The sequence below is a fragment of the Neopsephotus bourkii genome, unplaced genomic scaffold (genome assembly GCF_033783945.1).
Source record: "Neopsephotus bourkii isolate Nb327-2 ecotype Australia unplaced genomic scaffold, CSIRO-AGI_Nbou_v1 NB_1760, whole genome shotgun sequence".
NCBI classification, from domain to species: Eukaryota; Metazoa; Chordata; class Aves; order Psittaciformes; family Psittacidae; genus Neopsephotus; species Neopsephotus bourkii.
Window position 1 is genome coordinate 1,107,135 of NW_026902234.1, and position 22,998 is coordinate 1,130,132.

Genomic DNA, 22,998 nt, shown 5'->3' on the forward strand with positions numbered 1-22,998 from the left:
CTGCTGTCTGTGTTCACACAGTCCAGTTTTCGCTTATTTCCAGTAATAAGGCTGTTTATCTGTACATGGAACATTATGCTTCGGAGAGGGAGTAGGAAAACAGGAGAGATATTCACTGTTATATGAAATGTAATACTAAGTGATGGCAGTAGGCTAATCTTAAGGGAGAATTTTTCCAATGAGGAGTCACAGGACCTAATGATGTGCTTACTCAACATGGTTTGTCACTTCCCATCCATTCTCCTATTGATCTGTCTTTAAATATAGACAGTGTGGATTAGAGTGTTCCCTCCAGCGCATATATCCTATAAAGAGATCGGTAGCAAAGGGACAGAAGAAAATCCATGGTGTTTATTGGAAAAGACTGTAAAAAAAGAAAATTGTAGCTGATGCTCTTCCTGGATTTTGTGGTGGATATAATATTCCTGCTGCTATTGCTTTCATTTGTGCTAACGCTGCTGCAGGAGTCAACATAAAATCAGGGTAGGATTATCAGAACAAAACCATCTATCCTCCTTGGTGAAGAGTCTGAGCCATACCTCACTGGGCAAGAATAAAAGTTTGCCCTTAGTTGCCCTCCTGTCTGGGGATGAGAGGGAGCAAAACCGCATAAGATTGGGGCAGAGAGGGAAAGCCAGTGCACCTGGGTGTGCTGGCCAGCTTCCAGCAGGGCAAGGATGCTCTCCTGCACACTTTTCTTTCCTTGAGAGACTACTATCCTGACCTGGGAAGAGAGAAGGCTGCCTTGATTATCTTGGTTATCTGCAGTGTTTTACACTGAGGTAGAAATGGAGCCAAAAGATAGGGCCTGGAAAGTCCTAGTCTAAACAAGAAATCAGAAGTGTTGTGACTCTGGGCATTGCATGGAACCTGAATCCTGTGTAGTGAAACCTAAATCATAAAATCCGGTAGAAAAATTTAGCTTGAATTAAACTCTATCTCCCTCTGAATCATGTTAGCTGCATCCTTCTAGGGCAGCATGGGATTGTGTGTCTGCTTTGGAGTCCTTATAACCGTAGAGCACCACCACCATTCAAAAGTATACTCTAAATTTCTTTTTCCCTACCCAGCTAAAAACACGCAATATAATGAGAGCAGACTTAGAATCAGAGTCACAGAATAGTCAGGGCTGGAAAGGACCTTAAGATCATCTAGTTCCAGCTCCCCTGCCATGAGCAGGGACACCTCCCACTAAAACATGCCACCCACGGCTCTGTCCAATCTGGCATTGAACACGGCCAGGGATGGAGCATTCACAACTTCCTTGGGCAACCCATTTCCAGTGCCTCACCACCCTTACAGTAAAGAATTTCTTCCTTATATCCAATCTAAACTTCCCCTGTTTAAGTCTTAACCCGTTACCCCTTGTCCTATCACTACAGTCCCTAATAAAGAGTCCCTCCCCAGCATTCCTATAGGCCTCCTTCAGATACTGAAAGGCTGCTATGAGGTCTCCATGCAGCTTCTCTTCTCCAGGCTGAACAGTCCCAACTTTCTCAGCCTATCTGCATACGGGAGGTGCTCCAATCCCCTGATCATACTTGTGGCCCTCTTCTCGACTTGTTCCAACAGTTCCATGTCCTTTTCATGTTGAGGACACCAGAACTGCACACAATACTGCAAGTGAGTTCTCACAAGAGCAGAGTAGAGGAGCAGGATCACCTCCTTCGACCTGCTGGTCACTCTCCTTTTGATGCAGCCCAGGATATGGTTGGCTTTCTGGGCTGCAAGCGCACACTGAAGCCGGCTCATGTTCATTTTCTCATCAACCAGCACCCCCAAGTCCTTCTCTGCAGGGCTGCTCTGAATCTCTTCTCTGCCCAGCCTGTAGCTGTGCCTGGGATTGCTCCGACCCAGGTGTAGGACCTTGTACTTGCTATGGTTAAACTTCATAAGGCTGGCATCAGCCCACCTCACAAGCGTGTCAAGGTCCCTCTGGATGGCATTCCTTCCCTCCAGCGTATCAACCGAACCACACAGCTTGGTGTCATTGGCAAACTTGCTGAGGGTGCACTCAATCCCACTGTCCATGTCAGCGATGAAGATTTTGAACAAGACCGGTCCCAACACCGATCCCTGAGGGACACCACTCGTTACAGGTCTCCAGCTGGGCATTGAGCCATTGACCACAACTCTTTGTGTGCGGCCATCCAGCCAGTTCTTTATCCACCGAGTGGTCCACCTATCAAATTGAAGTCTCTCCAATTTAGAGACAAGGATGTCATGTGGGACAGGGTTGAATGCTTTGCACAAGTCCAGGTAGGTGATGTCAACTGCTCTACCGCTGTCATCAGTTCTGTAGCCCCATCATAAAAGGCCACCAAATTGGTCAGGCAGGATTTCCCCTTAGTGAAGCCATGCTGGCTGTCACCAAGCACCTTGTTGTTTTTCATGTGCCTTAGCATGCCTTCCAGGAGAATCTGCTCCAAGATTTTGCCAGGCACAGAGGTGAGACTGACTGGTCTGTAGTTCCCCGGGTCATCCATTTTTCTCTTCTTGAAAATGGGGGTTATATTTCCCTTTTTCCAGTCATCAGGAACTTCACCTGACTACCATGAATTTTCGAATATGATGGACAGTGGCTTAGCAACTTCATTTGCCAGCTCCTTCAGGACTTGCGAATGGATTTCATCAGATCCAAGGACTTGCGCACAGTCGGGTCTTGCAGTCTCTACAAATAATACTTTTAAGACGTAAACTAAGGGTGTGCATTTTGAATGGTATCAAGGTATGCAGAGGAGGAACAGGTAGCAAAACCTGCTGAGGTAGGTGTTGGAGGACTGGATTGAACAAGTGCATCAAGATATGGGCTGGATCCATCTGTCCTGTCCCCCAGAATGGAATACACACCCTAGAAGTTCTCCCAGGAAGAACAGCCTGTGACTGAACTAGCAACTAAACTGTCTGGGCTATCAAGGCTTATGGTCATTCCCTGCCTTTTTCTTATTTAAGAGAAGGGTGTGACCTCTGTGCATTTTGAGAGACTCAAAATGACTTCAAAGCAGCTATGCAGGAGCTCCTTTGCAACATTGCATGTTGCTGCTTATGATGAGCATTGGATCAGTACACCTGAGCTGCCTGGATTTGTACTGCTTGGTTAGAGCCACTGTCATCAACAAGGAGTCTCCAACAGACAAAGCCAATACCTGTCAGATAAGCTATAGTCACTTTTACTTGCTGTAACTGCAGCAAAAGGGTTGTAAATGAAGCAGAGTGCTGTAAGACAAGTACAGGATAAGCTGTAAGTTCAAAGAGAAGTACGGAATAACAGCAAGCAAAATCCCCAGCTGGTTCCCAGCTTAATATCTTGTAAAAATGGTTTTGTATTATTAATAAAAATATTGATTTTATACTGACTGTTGCCTAATTGATAGATCTGTCTTCTTAGATATCTGGCTCTGCTCTGATTATGTGTGCTTTAAGGAAAAATACCTTCTTTTTTGGGTGCTATGGTACTTCTGTAGTATGTAAATTGGCCTTAATTAAGAAATTACTAGGAAAAAGTTGCCACTGGATGGTGCTGCTTGCTGTTCTAAGGAACTGATAGGATTGTCCACTTTAAAAGATATTGTTGCCCATTCTTTATGCAGAATGTAATTTTTTTGAAATAATAGGAGTCATATTTTCAACAGTAAGTGTAAAAACTAATTTCCAAATGTCCATTTTCTGTTTTCTGTTACCTTTTAAAACTAATTTTGAACTGCATTTAGTTCAATTTTTGAAAGACTGTCAAACACATATGTGTTGCCCTCCCTTGCATAGTGTGTATGATGTTGTGGGTTGTTTTTTTTTCCTTTCTTGAGACAGGCAATAGAACATTAAATTAGCTTAATTGAATGCTGCTGTTCAGCTTCTACCCTGCCTATGGCAACCGAAGGGCCATGAAGCCTTAAAATTTTAACAAGCTGTTAGAACACACATACACTTCTAATGCACACAAACAGGGATGAGAACCACTCAGCTTCTTTTTGGGCCTCAAGTGATGTCTTCCTTCAGCAAGAGCAAGGGCAAAAGTAAATAAAAAAGCATGAGAGAATGTAGGTGGCAGACGTGGAGCAAGATGTGATAAGAAAGACAGAGAAGAAAACTGGCATGAGAAAGAGAGGCATCAGTGATTAAAGACTCCCCAGAGGAACTGCTGGCTAGAGCAGAAAGCTTCCTATAAAGGTAATGTGAGTGCTGCAGTTTGATGTACTTTTGTTCATAGTGCCTGGCTGTTATTCTGTATGGTTATATTACCCTAATATTGGAAGAAGACTGACAAAGATTCACACAGGGGAAGTAAAATAGGTTTGCTTTTTGGTATTTGCTCCACGTAATTTCTTTATGAGAAATTCACGAACTCATTAGTCTTGAGGATGCTGAGATAACTGGGGAAATACAGATGGTGGCATCTTCTTCAGTTTCAGAAGACATTCCAAAACTGCAAAGATGGTATTTCACCGTCCCCCGTCCCCCCCCGTGTCCCCCCCCCCCATTGTGCTTTTAGGGCACAAAACTGAGTGTACATTGGGAATGATATCAAGCATGTGGAATGAATGGAGACAGCAAAGTCTGGTGAAATAGGTGCTGGAGGACAGGATTGATCCTTGCAAGAAGGTTCTGCAAGACTGAAAGCTTGTTGCCAGGCCAGCCTGTTGATATATCAGGCTCGGGACATGTCAGCCCACAGTAGTGGTCTGGTTTATCCTCTTCAAGGTAACAACATCTGTCCTTTTCTTAACGGCTCATGACCAGATCTGTCTAGTCAGACAGAAAATGTTTCTTGTAGCTAAAACATTACAGAAGTGAGGTGCCTTGGCTTATAAAAATAATCACCATCCTGTCTTTCCACAGGACTCCACTTTCTATTAATCTGACCTAACTCAAGACCCTGATTTACAGAATATCAGCTCATTCATCTCTGTATGCCTCTGTCCAATTTTACATAAAGTCAACCCCCCCAAATTCATGGCAAATAAAAAGACTCACTTTTAGAATTTGACTCTGAGGGGCTCTGCCACTATCAGATGTTACTGGATATTCCCCTTCTAGTGTTTCCTGGAGGTATATAAAAATAATTTTCTTACATCAGAGCCATCCCAACAGGCAGAGGCCAGAAAACATCCACCAGTGGCTATAATGACAGAGATATGACAGACTCTTGGTTTTTTTTTGTATCAATCTGATAGAAATATTTACTAAGCTTGATACTATATACCTTTTTATTCCCACTTGTTATTAGCAATATTCTGTGGTGGGAAGTTATTTCAAAAGCAGACTCTACTTAGAAGTCTAGCAGTCATTTCAACCTTCATTATATATGAATAATCCTTCTTCTTGATGCTCTGATCTGTACAAATGCTGTTTCCCTCCTTACTTCCTGGATCCACACTCCTTTCTCCAACTTTGCTTTTCCCCCGAGTTTCCAAGGTATGAAAATATAAGGGTTACAATAGTTTTGCTCATCCCATTAAGTAAGGATATGTTTATCCTTGCATCCTTCTAGTGCTATTTTGAACCAGTTAATTTGATATTCCATATCAGCATGAATCTTTAGCCCATCCAATTTTCTCTACAAGCAGCAAGAGCTGGTATCACCAAGTAAAAAAGCTCACAGGTAATGAAAAGATTGAAAATTGTGCACATTATTCATTCAAATCCTTTGATAGAGCTATGGAGTAACAAATACTTTTGCAAAATCTAGAAGGGCTCATAGATTTTCTATATAGAATAAGGGAATGTATTAATAAATAATTTATTCACAGAAAATAACTTGATCTCCTTAAGTCACTCTCTCTCCCTCTCTTTCTATGCAGTTTTGTTTTACATATAGAGAGAATTGTTAGCTGGTGAAACTTTCTAGCGTACAGTAGTTAGTTAATCATTGAATTTCATGGCTATTCTTCCTAGACAAAACTCCCCAGATACCCCTACTTTGTATTTCTTAGACTGCTCAATCAACATACCATAGGAAAAACAGCGAACTAATACAGGTGTTGTACAACTTGCCTTGGATACCATACAGTATTACGTTTAATCACCTTCTGTTTAAAGATAATCATCTGGTGTAGTGCCATCTTATATTTTGAAACATTGCATTAAAATGTGGCAAACTGCTGTCTTCTATGCCTTTTCCCAAGGCAGGGTTGTTTTCAACATGACTTTCTCCACTGACATTGAATTTGAGCAGGTGATTTGGCATGCTATCTGAATGAAAACAAACATTATAGCAGAATGTCATAGGTGGGTGCTTTCTTACCTTGGCGCTGTGCAGACATTTGTTAGGGTTACAAAATTTGTTATAGAATCTGATGTTGATATTAAAAAAGAACCCAAACAAGTCTTTTACAGCTAGGAATTTGTCTGTAAAAATTGTTTATTAATGTATAGGAAACATTCTGGGGGTTTTGTTTTTGGTTCTTTTTTTGTTTCCTCCCTTCCCCTCCTCCCCCCAGTTACAGGGATCAGCCCTTTATGGTGCAGTTAAGAAGAATGCATGTTGGTACTAAAATATGCAGTAAGATGTTGATCCAGGGCTGGTTGGTTTTTTTTTTCAAGCAAGTCATACTTATGTACCATGATGCAGTTTTGATATATTTTTACTTACTAAAAGGATATTAATAATCAGATTTTGTAAGAAATTTGACATAAAGTCATATTTTATGATTCGTGTGTCTGCATGTATAGAATACCCAGAGATAGTGCCCTAATCTGCAGACAAAGATAGAAATAGATGTTCTTGCTGTTACTGATTTTTGTAATGCTTGTAATCACTTTGGGATACACATAATCTTTCAGCAGCTGTACCCTACATGGCTGCCTCAAGAAGTGATTTAGTCCACCCCTGAGTACTGCATCAGTGTAAGTCATACTTTCTAAACTATGTCAAGCAGTTCCCTTTTGCTTCATTAAAATCCTCACAGACTTTACTTGCTACTGCTTAACTAAGTAATTCTAAGGCAGTTAATTTTCCATTATCATTCATTTTGCACTAGCTGTTGAGACACATCCACTCTAAGGGGTTCCCATGTGCTGGGAAGAGTGCCTTACAGCTGAAAAAGCTGCAGTACTGTTTCTGCAGAGCTCGTGTAGGGAGCAATCCAGGGTGAGGAGGTAAAGCATTAGCTGCCATCACTAGCTGAAGGGGACGTATGCTGCTATACCTTCACTAATTAGTACTGGTTAATGGCCGGTTTCATATAGGTGAGCATGAAGAAAATCAAGTAGACATGTTTGGCTCCAATGACCTTCATTTTCTGATACTCTGATCTCATCTATACCTGACTATGTCCTGTATTTCTAGTCTATCGGTTTATATTCTGCCCAAATTGTGCAATTTTCTAGCAGTAAAGCAAATTTTTATCAACTAAGAATTTGATGCCATTCAGTTTTGAACTCTGCCCTGCAGTAGATTCACTTCAAAGTATTGCAAGGCTTTTTTTTGGGCCTTGTTGTTTCCTAACATAACCTGAAATTTTCAGTTTTGTTGCTTGACAGAATTAGGAAATTTAGCTAAATTAGTTAGTTAAATTACCATTGTATTTCTGCAAATTTATCTGATGACAGTTTCATGCTTTGGGATTTATTTTACAAACTGTAATTGGATCAAATACACGTAACATGAAAAACTGAAGTTTCATCTGTATCCTGCTAAAACAGCTGGAATAGTCCAAGGCAAAACAGACCACCAGATTCATAAAGTATGTGACAGCAAATGATCACACAGTCTCCAAAAAGGGATCTGACTGAGGAAAATCTTTTCGGAGGCAGTCAGACTAATGCTATCTTGATTATCTTCAGAATAATCAAGACTGCCTTTAAAAAAAACCTCTTCTACTGCTAACCCAATAAACCCTTATTAAAACATAAAAAGGAATAGATATAAAACATGTCAGGAAAAAAGCTATCCTAGAACAAATTTACTCTCCTTGTCCCCTGAGAATAAAGAACTAAACTAGAGTCTTTCTAAGGGGGATTTGGTTGTTGATTCTACAGAGAAGGTCTTAGATACTCTTGAGGTAGGTGAAAAATACATAAAATCCATACGTGGATATAGGCTTGGGAATAACTGTCTCCTGTTGAAATACAGCAATGCTGTTACTCTATTGAATGAAGCTAATTTATCAGTAAAATAAGTAGTTCAATGCAACAGGCTTCACTGGAAAAATAGTGGATAAGAAATGAATTGAGTCATTTAAAGATTTACATTAAAGTCACTGACAGTCATCTTTCAACTGCCATTTATCAGTTATAAATAAGGACTTGTGGAAATAAAATGTTTGGCATGATGTGTCATTTATAAAGTATCTTCCGAAGCACATTCTGGAAATATGCATACCCTGGATTTGAGCTGAGAAATGTGTGCTCTGAAATAGCATACAGGTAACCATTCAATTGCCTTCTAAATAATTTCCTTTTATCTCCTGGAGCACTGTAGAAGATAACGTGTCTGGAATTTTGAATCTTCTTCATAGTGATGCTGTTGCACTCTACAAAAGATTTGATGAACTCTGTGCAAACATTCCAAAGCACTTTCAGAGAGATAAATTTAAATCTGGAGAAGGTTTAGGTTGTCTGAGTCCAGCTTGCATTATAGCTCTGGAAAAGTATACTTTTAATTCATATCAAGCACAAAAACTTGTGGTGTAAATGATATGGGTTACTTTCATTTCTCACCTTAAAATTAACTATTAATTAAGAATAGAACTATCATATAGAACCAGCATCCAGCACACTTGTGTTTTATCATGCAGTAAGCAATCATAAGACAAATTTCTATAGATAATTATGAAACAGAATAACTATAAATATTTTTCTCAATCTTTGCCCATTCTAAGCTGACCCTATAGTGTGACCCTATGATGTTGCTGTTGCCACACCTGCACTGTTGGTGTCTTTTAGGGCCTCTACTGTTGCAGCTTTGGGTGTTTTCATTACTTCTATATAATTGTGTAAATATACATTTCCTTTTTGAAATATCTTCAGCTGTCAGCCTAGTGATGTCCTGAATCAGTGAGCTCTATGACAGAGTCATGCAATGTGAAGAGTGAAATCTGGGCTGCATTATGTTCAGTAGCAGTTTGTATTGAGATAACTGTTCCTTTATAGAAGACAAACACCATCTCTTGCTGTTAAGTCAACATTACTAGGCAATTGTCAGACAAATATAAAGATGCTGTTAATGGTGAAAATGACCCTTCTGTGAAGAAATTATAAGGCTTGTAGTTGGGTTGGGAAGTGGGGAGTTCCATTTTGCAAGCTGATAGACTAAAAGCTTTGTATCTTCCTTGTCCTCTCTTTTGCGTCTAAATATCCATTGCTTGGGGTTTTTTTTGTCTTTCTTTTTTTTTTTTTTTTTTTAAAGAAAACTTTCTGGGAAATGAAGAAAGAGACTTTTATAGTAAGTGCATTTTACAGAGTGTGCTAAAAGTGACTAAATCATTGAAATGTGAGGATTCACAGTTGTGTGATGGAAAAAATAAGAGATCACTTTGAGATGTGGCTTTTACAGAATAAAGGCCACAGAGGATGGGGACATGTAAGGAGCTATTAATGTGCAAGAGAGTGGAAACAAAAATGCAGGTAAGAGGCAAGTTGTAGAGACTGTGGAAGATTGGGCAGAAGGGTTGTTTTGAAGTATGCCTGATGGAAAGATTTTAGTGATGGCTTTTGTCAAAGGAATGAGTACCATGTAGCTGAACAGTGGCCCAGGGAAGAGTTTATTAGTGTTGGGAGATGCATTTTGAAAAGAAGAGATGAAATAGAGAGGAAAATGTAGATATCATAGTAAGATCTGCAAGCGATATTGGCTATGTCAGTGTCTTTGATGAGTATATGTTGCACTGAGTCTTTTATGGTAATTTGTTCACCTTTGCTATTGAAGTAACTTTTGGCCCACCATTTCCTTCCGCTTCCATTCCTAGATTGTACATGAGAAGTCAACCTAGTCAGGCTGATGCAGTCAACCCAAATTTGTGATCTTATAGGCAATTCATATTTGAAAGAGAAATGCTATCAATTGCAGTACAGTGTGACTGTCTTTGCTTCCTAGAGAATACAGAAATTTCTCAAGGACAAGAAGAATCAGATGAACACCTATTATTTCTCACTTAATCTTTCCAAATGTATTTTAGATTCAGAACTCCACCAGATCTCTCAGCTTTCCTGGGGTTAAATCTCTGTCTTAATTTATTTCTGAGCTTTTTTGTACCTGAGCTTTTGCTTATGGGTACACTCTGAGATTCATTCTGAAATGATACTCATCCTCCTGCCAGGCTTCAAAAGGTTTGGATCAGATCTGAACTATTTTCCAAAATAATAATCATAATGAAATTTTAGTTAATGTAATGCCCTCCAAATATGTAGTAGATGGAAGTGTGGTTCAAAAAGTGTCACAACTGCATCTTGTCATTTCTCCATTTGCAAGCTTTTTTAGAATGACTTTGCAAATACATTTGGTTTTTTTTTTTTTTTTTTAGTTTGCTTTATAGTGAAAAAATTAAAGAGTAATCCATTCGTTCCTAAACCTCCCCAGATCTCAGCTTTTACATATTTACATGTCTTGGAGTTTCTGCAAGTGTGCTTTCTAGGTTTTATGTTACCATAGAACTTCTACTTAATAGTTTGCTGGAATGAAGAGTTGTACATTCTACAAGTTTTTTGTAATAGAGCTTTGCACCTGAGTAATCTGTGTTAATTCTTCAGGATATACTTTTTTACATCCTTCTTGAAATATCAGCAGGACGAAGGAACTGACAGAATAACTCAGTTTGAACAGATTTTTTTCCCCATCTTCCTGCAGAAATTAATGCAAATTTCACCCATAGGTGACAGGAAACTCTTGGAAGCTGAAAGCACCCTCAGTACAATGTATGCAATTATGTACACAGCAGCAATGGGAAAAAATGCTTATGTGAAAATATGTAAAAAAATTAAAGCCAGTCAAATCTTGGTAAAAAACATGGTGTCTTTCTGAGAACTGCAAAAGAGGTAACATGTATGGTGGTTAGATGAGAAGAAAGCTTTCAGCCCCAGAACAGCTGAGGATTCCCCAGTACCTTATCCTTGAGCATGCTTTGCCCTGGTAAGAAGCTGATCCCCCTCTGTAACCAAGACCTCTGTTTCTTGTCTTTTATCGGAAAGAACTGTAAGGTATGATTGCTGCAACCTGTCATCAGCCACAAGAGCCATCAAATGCTCCCCAACTTTGCAGAATCAGAAGGGCCGTATGCATGTGTTCATATGAATCCTCTGAAACTGGAAATCAAAGATGAAACAGTGACATATCACATGCATTTCTATGGGAGCTGGTGGGAGCTGTAAGGTGTGCTATTTACTTTTAGGTCATTAGGACATAAAATCCGTGTTCTGATCTTCTGCTTTGTCACTACGAATAGGTTATTTTGCAGTCCGTTTTGAAGAAAAACATATGAGAATGAAACAGATTTTTCTTTCGACTCCTACATCAATGATTTCTGTATTTATTTTTCTAGTAATTTGGTAAATTGCTTGGTAATATCTATGTTCAAAGAAAAGAAACAAAGCCAAATATTTTCTGTTTTCTTTTCCTTTACAGGCAGGCAGGAAGGCCTTTAGAGGTCCACATCCTACTGTTTCTTATCAGCAAAATATTTTTATGAAATTATCAACGAGTGCAATATTTTTAGACTGCTTTATTTCTTTCTGAGAAGTAATTCTTGTGTCTGAATAAGATTTAAACCCATTAATAGGAAATGCTGTTCATTAGATACAGTCTTTTGAAATGTGATTTTCATTAATTACATTCTTACTTTAACTGAGTTATTTTACACAATCTGTGATCTTCCAGTCATAGTCAATTAAATAACTATAAATGAGCACTTGGAGGAAAAAGCACATTTTCAGGGCATGCTTGCTTTTATACTTTCTCTTTTAGAATTTTAAGTACAATTTATTCATTAGATACATAGACGTGGACAAATGTCCGTATAATGTAGTAATTGCTTCAGTATTAAATGAATGTCTGTGTTGTGGTTAGGGGTTTGGATGCTATTTTCAAATGTACTACTTGTATGCTAGAGAAACATTATAGATAGATAGAGGAGAAGCATTTTTCAAGGCTGGGTTATACACTGGTGAAAGCAGCTTTTGAGGAACTGAGGAGGCTGTGGCAGAGGTGTCCAGTAGATTTAATTCTTGGAGTCACAACACTTTGTAGGGAAAATGCTGATGTAAAGAAACACTTTATGAAGGAAGAAAACTGTGGGAGTGAGACATAAAGCAAATGTACAGGCTTGACAGATCTGTCTGTGCCCAGAGCTGTACTTGGAAACTCAGTCATGGAATCATAGAATCATAGAATAGTTAGGGTTGGAATGGAACTTAAGATCATCAAGTTCCAATCCCCCTGCCATGGGCAGGCACACCTCACTCTAAACCATATCACCCAAGGCCTCGTCCAACCTGGCCTTGAACACTGCCAGGGATGGAGCATTCACAACCTCCTTGGGCAACCTGTTCTAGTGCCTCACCACCCTAACAGGAAAGAATTTCCTCCTTATATCCAATCTAAACTTCCCCTGTTTAAGTTTTAACTCATTACCCCTTGTCCTATCACTACAGTCCCTAATGAACAGTCCATCCCCTAGTATGTTTCTGTATGCATAGGATGCATCTGTTCCAGGTCTGAGCTATTTGGTTGGGAATTACTTTATAGACATTGGAGATGAACAAGCATCTATAAAGAATGAGGTGAACAATTCCTGTCTTCTCTCCATGAGCTGTGAAGGGAAGCCAACAGGACTAGGCTTTTTGATCAATAAGTTAGGGAAGGCGAATTGCTTACCTTCTTGGGTCACTCATTGTCAAATATAAGAAACTGGTTCTGAAGTCCCTTCTCTGCCCTGAGATCAGATCTGAGACTTCCTAGCAGGGTTTTCCACAAGCATGGCTTCTTTTTTTTTTTTTAAAATAACGTCCTACAGCAAGGCAAACTAATCAGCCCTTCTGTAGTCAGGTCTTTTTTTGAATGAGAATTGGGTGGAACAAGTAAAAAAACTCCAAACAAACGAAGAAAATCATCAACTACAGGATTTTTTTAAATTATTTTCCCTCCTCCTTTTTAATAGTAAGAAGATGTTTATTAGAGTCTCTGGTCAATTCTTACCCTTTGTTGCAGATTGTCCACAGGACCCTTGCCGCAATGCTTGGATCTTTGGCAGCTTTAGCTGCCTTAGCTACTGTTGGGGAGGTAAGTTGCTCACATTGGGGAGGTAAGTGCTCACATTGCTTCTGGGTTTGTTATCATAAATTTCCATGTTTGCTTTGTTATGACTGGGCACATGACAGTGCTGAGTTTTTCAAGAGAAAGAGATGGTAAGGCAGATACTGGGATGGGGAAACATCTTGAGGAAAACAAGTCAGCCTAGATTATAGACAAGCAGAGTGGGAAAAAAGTCAGTTGTGGTATTTTGTTCTGATTTGCAGGAGACTGAGTACAACTGTTTTCATCTTAATGCTAAGTTACTGTAACACTGTTATTTTCAGTAATGTTAGGTTACCAAGCAAGCCTAAATGGAAATACATTGCCTTATACTACCCTATATAATTACACCTCATTCTTACACCTTCCAGTCCTTTCCTGCTCACTCTTCCTCCAGAACTTTCCCCACCCACACTGGCTTACTCTTAGTTGATATTTAATGAAACCTTTAATTGATTTTCTTTGTTTTATTTTCTCATAACTGGTCACCACATCATTGCTATATTCCCCTAATTTATTTCCAGTTTGTTCACAGGTGAAGTGGTATAGTTGTGTTCTCTTACAAAAAAGAAAACTAAGGTGCACTATATAATTCAGCCATCTTTTATGTCTGCAATGTTATGTAAGGAGCAACTAGATAAACCTATAGCCTAATGTAGGCTTTTGATAATGACCCACTTAGGATAACAGCAGTACTTTGAATTAGTAATAACAGTAATAATGGTAATAATAAAGAGTCCTTTCTGTGTACCTTGTAGGAACACATTAATTTCCATCTTAGCTTATTTAAATGGTTAATTAATTAAGTGGAGTTTAAACTTCATAGTGAATAAAAAATTGTTTTATAGCATTCACTGGTAACTGTATTTTTTGATTGCAGAGGCCAAGTATCGTCAAAGTGGTGGAGTGGATTGACTATGAGACACTGGCACTGCTGTTTGGAATGGTGACTAAAGCATATCTTTTGCTCTGAATGTGTTGAGTTACTCACATTCAATATAGAGATGTTTCCCTCTTAAACATTTTGTTAATTGTATTTTACTGAGACATGGTATGATGAAAGTCTGGGCCTTGAGGGATTTATCCAAAAGGAGGAGGATCAGACTTCTGAAGGAGCCTTTTGAAAACGTTGATCCCTTTCTATCTTTTTTCAAAATCTGTAAAATTGTATTTAACATACTAAAACCATCCTTGAGGTCTATAAATGGAAAGACCTGTTTAAATGCCAACTATTATCACTGTCATTTTCTAGTTAATTCTGTTTACTCACAACCTTCCCCAAGCAGGGTCTGGTGTAAAAGTTGTTTTCTTTGTCTTAGTGCTATGTTTGGAGCCACAGAAAAAGCAAACCAGAAATGGAGGAAAAATTATGATCAGATGATAATCATATATTAAACACTTTGCTCAGAGCTATTTATGGTAAAAAGATTTGTTCAAGTGTTATTAAACTCTAACACAAAATATAAAATATAAAGAGACAAAATTAGTTATCTGTTTTCATTCTGACGTTTGTTTATTTCCTGACCTGCTCCCTGCTTCCTGCCTTCCCCACAGAAAAAGAAAGAAAAAAAAATATCTGTTGGGACAGGAATCTTCTCAGAGATGTGGGAAAATGCAAGTAGTTTGGAGCTGCTGTCTTCTGCTCTCTGTATAGTGTTACTGCAGAAAGCAATAGTGTTACTGCAGAAAGCAAAGACACTTACTGGCTTTTCTTGGTTAATGACAGAAGGGAGATACATTGAGTACTTAATGTGTGGAGCCTAATTAATTATTACAACTAAAATTCAGCCAGAGTAGTATGACATTTACAGACTGCTTATGTTGAGAACTAAATTTCACCACTGACAAGAGATATCTGGCAGCTGTACTGGATATCCTAATATGAAGGTAATGAGCTTCTCAGAAGTGTATCAGATAAGAAGGACTTTCATCAGGTTTACAAACTACATTGCTTTGTTTTTTGTGTAATAAATTGGTTGAAAGTTATTCTCTTTTCCCTCATATTTTGGTAGATGGTTTTGGTGGCGATATTTTCAGAGACTGGCTTCTTTGACTACTGTGCAGTAAAGGTGGGCTTGTTTTTGTACTCTTAAATTACTACTGGATTAATCAAGTTAATACTTAATCAGCTGTGTTGCCAAGCACTATCTTTGAAGAACCTTTCTTTGGCCAGTGTCTACTTATCACATTAGAAATCACAGTGGTCAACTTATAATTTTGAGAAATCTCTTAGGGATGAAAGGAAGCCTCTACACGAGAAAGGTAAAGGCCTCCCTATGCTACAAGAGCTTACGGGCAACATAAACCTGAATTATTCCCCAGGGCTGCAGTTCCACTGCAACTGCAATCTGTATTAATGCCTGACAGAGGGGGAGAGGAAATATGGGAGCTATCATTAGCTGTATGATCATGCATGAAAAATGGCCACAAAGTTTTGCACAGTGGCAGAACCAGAGATTACATTAAAAGGGCAATTCTGATGGATTGGTTGTAAAACAAGTATTACCCATGGTGAGGGACGACTTCACCTACTGCAAAGCTCAATTTGCTTGAGAAGGGTGGAAAGAAAGAAAATAAAAATCACAAGGAGGACTGCTTTGAGCATAGAATCCCTAAAAAACATAGGTGGACACAACCCCTGCCTACATAGATGCCCATACTGTGTAGCCCTGGCCATCCTGCTCTGAGGACACAGGTGTCCCAGCATGTGGAGGAGATGGGAGGTCTCAACCACGTTAGTCGACCTGGGGGTGTAGGCAGAAGATGATGGCTAAGCCCTGCTCCTGCCACAGCCCCCTTCATGCCTAGCATGGTGTTTCTTCAGACTTGTTTCTTCCTGTGCATGATGAAAATATTTGCTTCCAATTTCTTCCATGAAGTGTTTTCTTGCTAAATTGATTCATATTGGAGAGGGTGCTGTTGGAGGTGCATGGAGTACTAATGCTCTGAGCTCGCTCTTGCCTCATCTTTGGTGAAGTTATTTTATCTATTTTATGTTTTAAAAAGCTAACTGGGGTGATCTAATCCCTTTGATTTTTGTTTTGTTTGTCTGTTTGTTTTATTAGGCTTATCGATTCTCTAGAGGCAGGGTGTGGGCCATGATTACATTTCTGTGTCTCATTGCTGCAATTCTTTCTGCATTCTTGGACAACGTTACCACTATGCTGCTCTTTACTCCAGTAACCATAAGGTACTTTATTGTTATGGTTTTGGACTTGGTCTTTTATAGCTAGCAATCAGTAGCAGACATGTGCAAAATGCCTGTTTGGACTTTTTTTTGATCTTTTAAATGGAAATCAAAACTTCAAATACTGCCATTGTAGTAGGGTGAAGAGCTAACATTTTCAAAGGGATGGGTTGCCTTTTCTCTTTGAGTTCATAGAGAGTGTGTATCTGAAGCTTGTTACTCTGTCTTGGCAGCTAACTATTCTGGTTTGTCTTCATATCTAAACTGCAATATCATATTGCACCAAATGCTCCCAACTACAGAATTTCTTCTTTTCTTTCCTGTAAGCAGAGAGAATTATTTAATTAAAACTGCCTTGTCCTTTGCTGGCTCATATCTATATACAATTTTAGATACTAATTTATGTTTTAGTGAGTCATTATCCCTTCTAATACTGGGCACAAATAAATTAAAACAAGTCTCCAGATTTCAACCAACAGATTTATTTTGAAACATGAGGCTGAATTTTCTTCCTGCTGGTGATCATGACACTGGTACAGCAGTGAGATTCAATATTTGGAACTGTCATGGCTTAAGCCCAGCCGGTAACTCAGAACCACACACTCCCCTTCTTCCCCCCCCCCCACTCCCGGAGGGATGGCGAGGAGAATACAAAGAATGTAAGTCCCACGGGCTAAGAACAGTCCAGTAACTAAGGTATAACACAAACCATTGCTGCTGCCACCAATAATAATAATGACAAGGGAAATAACAAGGGAAGAGAATACAACTGCTCACCACCTGCCAACTGATACCCAGCCCAACCGAGCAGGGATCTAGCCCTTCTGGATAACTGCCCCCAGTTTATATAGTGGGCATGATGTGCTGTGGTATGGAATACCTCTTTGAAGGAGAAAAAATGACTGCTATTGCTAAACCCAGGACAGGAACTTTTCATAGAGAACTATGAATTTAATTACTTCAGATTTCTATAAATTAATATCATGTGATTTGCAACTAGATTTAAGCAATATGTGATTATAAATTATTGTTTAACCTGAATTTAATTTGTGCCTGGCCAGGGAAATCTGGTTAATCTGGTTCAGTTTTTGAAATATCTCTTGTGTTCTTAAAATTATCGATGTAATGCTTGCAGTCATTATCACATTAAAGTACACAAAATTCTTTTAAGATATGCTCCCACTTTAAAACGCAGCATAAAGCAGTAAAAACCAATTTTGCAAGTAGAATATATTTTAGATTAGGAAACAGCTGGTGAATGAAAACCCCATTTGTCTTCTGTCTGATTATATTTTAAAGAGATCACTTTGCCTAACTGCAGTTAATAATTTCACCTCCAGCAGTAAAGCAACACTGGAACTATTAAACATCAAGTTTTCTTTAGCTGTGTTGCAGAATATTTTGAACTAACTATAACTTGGAATAGATTGAAATCCAGATGTCAGTGCATCATGAAAGAATTCTGTTCACAGTCATTGCTACTGCAGCATTTATTCCATTTTCAAGGGATCAAAGAATAGCCCAGGTTGGAAGGGACCTCAAAAGACCATTTGGTCCAACATTTCATGGGAAAGGAGACTTAGCTGAGATTATCTAGCGTTCTCTTCAATCACAACTAGAAAACCTCCAGTGGTGGGAAATCCACCACATCCCTGGGGAGGTTGTTCTAGTGGTTAATTGTTCTTACCGTGATTTTTGTTTCTTATATTAAAAGGAAATCTCTCCCAGTGCAACTTGTAGTTGTTGTCCTTGTCTTGCGAAGCATCTTTGTCTTTGTAGCCACCCTTTAAGTACTAAAGTTTTATACTAAATGTACCCCAAATACTTTAGTTTTATACTAAATAGGTTTGTAACACTAAAGAAGGGGAAACTCTATGTGGGTAGCATTTTTATTTGAATCACTATCAAAGCCAGAACAAAATTTTTTCTTGCCTAGTAAAGCCAAGTAATTGCCCATTTCTAAAAGCTTCATGCTGGAGGTAATTTTTTTTGTTTTTTATCTTACTGCCATTGTCTTCAGTCCTTGTCTGCAGCTTCACTGCGTTGCACTGTGCTGTCATTGCCATGGAGATAAAGCTTGCAGAAAATCCTACTGACTCGGTTAATATAAGGATTTTTATTTCCATAGATAAGGCATAAAGCATAATACTTGTTACACTCTGCATTTTGTAGTAAGATGATAAAAAAAATTAATAACTACCCCTTTTTAGCTGTAGTTTATTTTCAAGATACTTTGTTGTTTGGAGCTAGAAAAGGCTGATAGTTTTTTACATGGGAATTATACAACCAGGGTAATTAAACAGAAGTTTGATCCTGCTCTATAGCTAACACATTCTGATGATTTTATACTTTGGGCTTGACCTTTCTTGGCATACGTCAGAGGTTCTTCAAGCTATCACTAAGTTCATAAAAAAGAAAGAATCATTAAAAGAAGCTAAGGTTCTATTTTGAAACATCAGAAATCAAGGAGTGATGATGTTAGAATTGCAACTACAACTACAGTCTTATGCCACAACTGATGCAATTGGTCCAGTTATACTACAAAGTACCCTTTAACTGCATAATTTTATGCTTTTGGAGAAATAGTGTATTTTTGCGTAGTTTTTTTTTTTTTCTTCTTTTCCTGGAGATTCTGTGTGCTGACATATGTGTCATCTGACTGTTTTTTCTGAGCTTTAAATTGACTCTGTTGTTGACAGCCTAAGTAATGTGCTGGCTTTGGCTGGGGTAGAGTTAATTTCCTTCACAGCAGCTGGCATAGGGCTATATTTTGGATTTGTGCTGGAAACAGTGTTGATAACACAGGGATGATTCCATTACTGCTGAGCAGTGCCTACACAGAGCCAAGGCCTTTTCTGCTGCTCACCCCACCAGCGAGTAGGTGGGGGGTGTACAAGGAGCTGAGAGGGGGCACAGCCAGGACAGCTGACCCCAACTGACTCTAGAAATATCCTATAACATATGGCAGCATATTCAGCACATACACCTGGGGAAATAAAAAGGAAGGGAAGATGTTTGGAGTGATGGTGTTTGTCTTCCCAAGTAACTGCTAAGGGTGATGTAGCCCTGCTTTCCTGTACATGGCTGAACACCTGCCTGCCCATGGGAAGTGGCGAATTAATTCCTTGGTTTGCTTTTCTTGCATGAAGGGCTTTTGCTTTACCTGTTAACTGTCTTTATCTCAACACAGAAGTTTTTTCACTTTTAAACTTCAGATTCTCTTCGCCATCCCACCAGGGTGAAATGACAGCCCAGCTGTGAGGGGCTTAGTTGTTGGCTGCAGTTGAGTCACAACAGAGTATCAAGTTGAGCTTTTGTGCAATATACACTTCTCTTTCAAATATAGGTTTTAATAATACAGACTTAGACTGAACAGTGAAGCTCTACTCTTCCTTCAGGGGAATGTGTGACAGCACTACAGTGAAAGCAATCCTGGGAAAGCATTCTTGCTGCCTACACTTCCCCGCATCCTGTATGAGGTAGATGGGGCAATAATTCAAGCGTGGCCTCCATCTTTACACACTGGAGCAACATTCTGATAAGCCATGAGCAGGAAAGCAGTCAATCCCTTATTCCAAAGTGCTTGTGACCGTAACTTTCAGCCTTTAAAACCACGGTCCAAGTTTATAGCCAAATGTACTTCACAATTGAGCAGATTGTGTGGATCCCTGCATAAATGTAATTTGTGTGAGTTGAAGTAATCTGTGTGAAGATTACTGTGTGTAAGTGAGCTCTGACTTTAAATGGATCATGAGGTTACTGAATCAATCGCAGTATTTGCTATGGCACTTTTAGAAGCTTCTTATTTAAAGAGCATTTCACTTTTTCTTACTGAAGAAGCATCTGACTAAAGAAGCATTAAATATTTCTAAACAGCTGAAAACATTTTGAGATTTTTTTTAATAATGAGGAATCTGTATTTTCTACTCTTGTTGCATGACAAACAGAAGTACTCATGATCAAGCTTTAGAGAAGGGGGAAAGTAAGAACAGAATAAATCAGATAAACCTAGGCTGAAAGCTAAGGTCTTTAATACATGATTCATGGCTAACAGGAAGCCTGTGTAATCCCCTACCCCTGCTTCGCACAAGAAAGCTAATAACTGAGGCTGAGTAAAGAGCCTGTGGTTGCCCAGAATAATTTTCCATAGGTCAGTGTAGTCTGGGGACATGGTTTAAAAAACTGTATGGTGCTGAAAATTTGAAATGCTACTTTCTGTGCACTCCGACTTTCTTAATAGTTCATTATTTTTAGTGAAATGCTTTTTTAATTATTGAGTTATAAAGGTTAAAAAAAATCTAGATTTTTTGCATTTATATTACTATAATTATTGTAGCACATATAATGTAGAACAATTAAAGCTTTAGCAACATATACACATGTAGATATTACATTTAAGATCCTGCAAATTTTCAGTGAAATTACTGTATTTTATAAATTTTATAATTTATTTAATTGTAATTTTATATAATTTATAATGTTTAAGGTACTTCAGTCTTAGGCTGAGAGGTTAATTTCATTCTCTTTATACCACAGGCTCTGTGAGGTACTCAATCTTGATCCTAGGCATGTCCTGATTGCAGAAGTAATCTTCACAAACATTGGGGGGGCTGCCACAGCTGTTGGGGATCCTCCAAATGTGATTATTGTTTCAAAGCGGGAGCTGAGAAAAAAGGTATGTACTGAAAGCTGTTTGGCTACTAAAATTAAGTGCAAATGTTGACTTACTCAGTGTTAAAACTTCTCTTACCCCAGACAGCAAAATAAACAGAACATAATCTGCTTTTTCTGCTGTGCTATTTCTTAGTATGACAATCAGGCAGAACAGAGTTATATTTTGGAGACAAAAATTGCAATGAAGAAGAGACTTTTTGATATGGACTAAGAATACCAGTTTCCTTTTTTGTGGTGATGGTGTGGAGGATTTCCTTGTCAATGGCAAAGTGAATAAAGAAGCAAAACAATGGAGGGCTGTAAAGAAAGGGCAGCAAGTTGGAAAAAAAAGAAAAAAAAAGAAAAAGGTAAAAATGAAGATGAAAATCCAAACTTTTTTCAGAATAGACTTTCTCTCAGAAGTTAAAAATAATAGGACAATTTGATTTCTCTTCAGAGATTTCAAACTAGAATTAATTGTACATACACAAAACCCCACAATGTGGAGCTGTGCTGGCCCTGTAGACTTTGCTGCAAGAGACTTTGTCCTTCAGCTGCAGCCCAAAGGGATGCGGTGGGTAAAAGGAGAGTGGACGCTCCTCCCATGCAGCACCTCCTGCCAACATTCTGGTATACCCAGGCTGCAGTGACAGATCTTAACTTCCAATACTCGGCTTTTCTTTCTTTCATTTTGTTGGGTGGCTGGTGGATGGGACTGCAGGACTCCAGACACCTGCTCGAGTGACTCCCCTGGTTCCACCCACTTGCTAGAGAGATTGTCCTGGTTCCACCATCTCCTCCCATCCACATGGCCCTCTCTGCCCTGTGGACAGGCAATGCCAATGCTGGCGGGTGTTCATGTTTGCAGCCTTCATCTTCTGGATGGAGCTGATGTGTGAGTTCTCCAAGCTTTCAGCTATCCCTGTCACCCTTGAACAGGAGGGCATCCAATCCCATATCTGCCTCTGACACTGTGCTCCCCAGTATCTTTTGGCACATCACCTGCCTCTGGTGTACTGGGGGTAGCAGGGAGGCAGTCTGCTCAGGATGCAAGGGGCAGCAACTCCTGGGATGCAAGGGGCAGCTCTGTTCTCCTAGCCCTCCTACCCACACCCCCACCAAGCAGCACCACTGAAGGGGCTGTAAGGTAACATGAGCATTTGTAGGGATACCAAGCCCATGTTTTCTGGTTTGGCCAGCTGTCATAAACCCCCAAAGTAGATAAATCTAAAGGAATTCAAAGTAGTGTATGTGCTAGTGTGAAAATACCTGTGCAAGTGGGATGAGGGAACTATAGTACAAACCAAACATTTTTTTCTTTTTTAGTTTGGAGTGAATTACGTTTTGCTGTACCAAAAAAGCATCTCTTCCAATTAACTGAATACATTCAAATTAATTAAGTACTGTCCAGGTTGGAAAATGTCTTTGAAAGTTCATAGCATTTAATAAACTGAATGTTTACCTTCAAAATATTTGAAATGTGCTGCAATTAGTTTGTTCAGATGATGACTTTGGAGACTCTGTAATATTCATGGCTGTGGATTTGATAGCTAAATTTTACATTTTAAATATGAAATCTGTGCAACTATTTAAAACTTCTTTTCTAAATGAGAATAATTAGCACCTGCCACGCAGGTCATTTTCCTAACTACTCAGAAACTCATCATCTTTGTAGAACCTTTAGAAGTGGCTATAAACATGGGAAGCAATTAAGTAATCACATTGAAAGGAAACAATTTTACATTTCTCTTGAATAAGATATTGATAATTTTAGGAGGACATAGATGTATAAATACCATAGAAATGTGACATTATAGCAAATTCAGTATTTGAAACAAGCACAAAAACTTTCCAAATGTTTTCACTCTGGATTGTTTTCACATCTTTTGCTGCATCAGGATGTAAGAACATTGATCATATTTAACACAGGACCATG

General features: G+C 38.9%; 1 protein-coding gene across 1 annotated transcript in view; it reads left to right on the top strand.

The window, feature by feature from the left end:
• OCA2 (OCA2 melanosomal transmembrane protein) overlaps positions 1-22,998 on the top strand; it is a 189,680-nt gene that overhangs the window by 66,149 nt on the left and 100,533 nt on the right. The window contains exons 10-14 of the mRNA XM_061377887.1: positions 13,139-13,210; positions 14,103-14,168; positions 15,235-15,291; positions 16,288-16,412; positions 20,946-21,084. Of these exons, the coding sequence (XP_061233871.1) occupies positions 13,139-13,210; positions 14,103-14,168; positions 15,235-15,291; positions 16,288-16,412; positions 20,946-21,084 (459 nt within the window). The remainder of the gene's footprint in view (positions 1-13,138; positions 13,211-14,102; positions 14,169-15,234; positions 15,292-16,287; positions 16,413-20,945; positions 21,085-22,998) is intronic.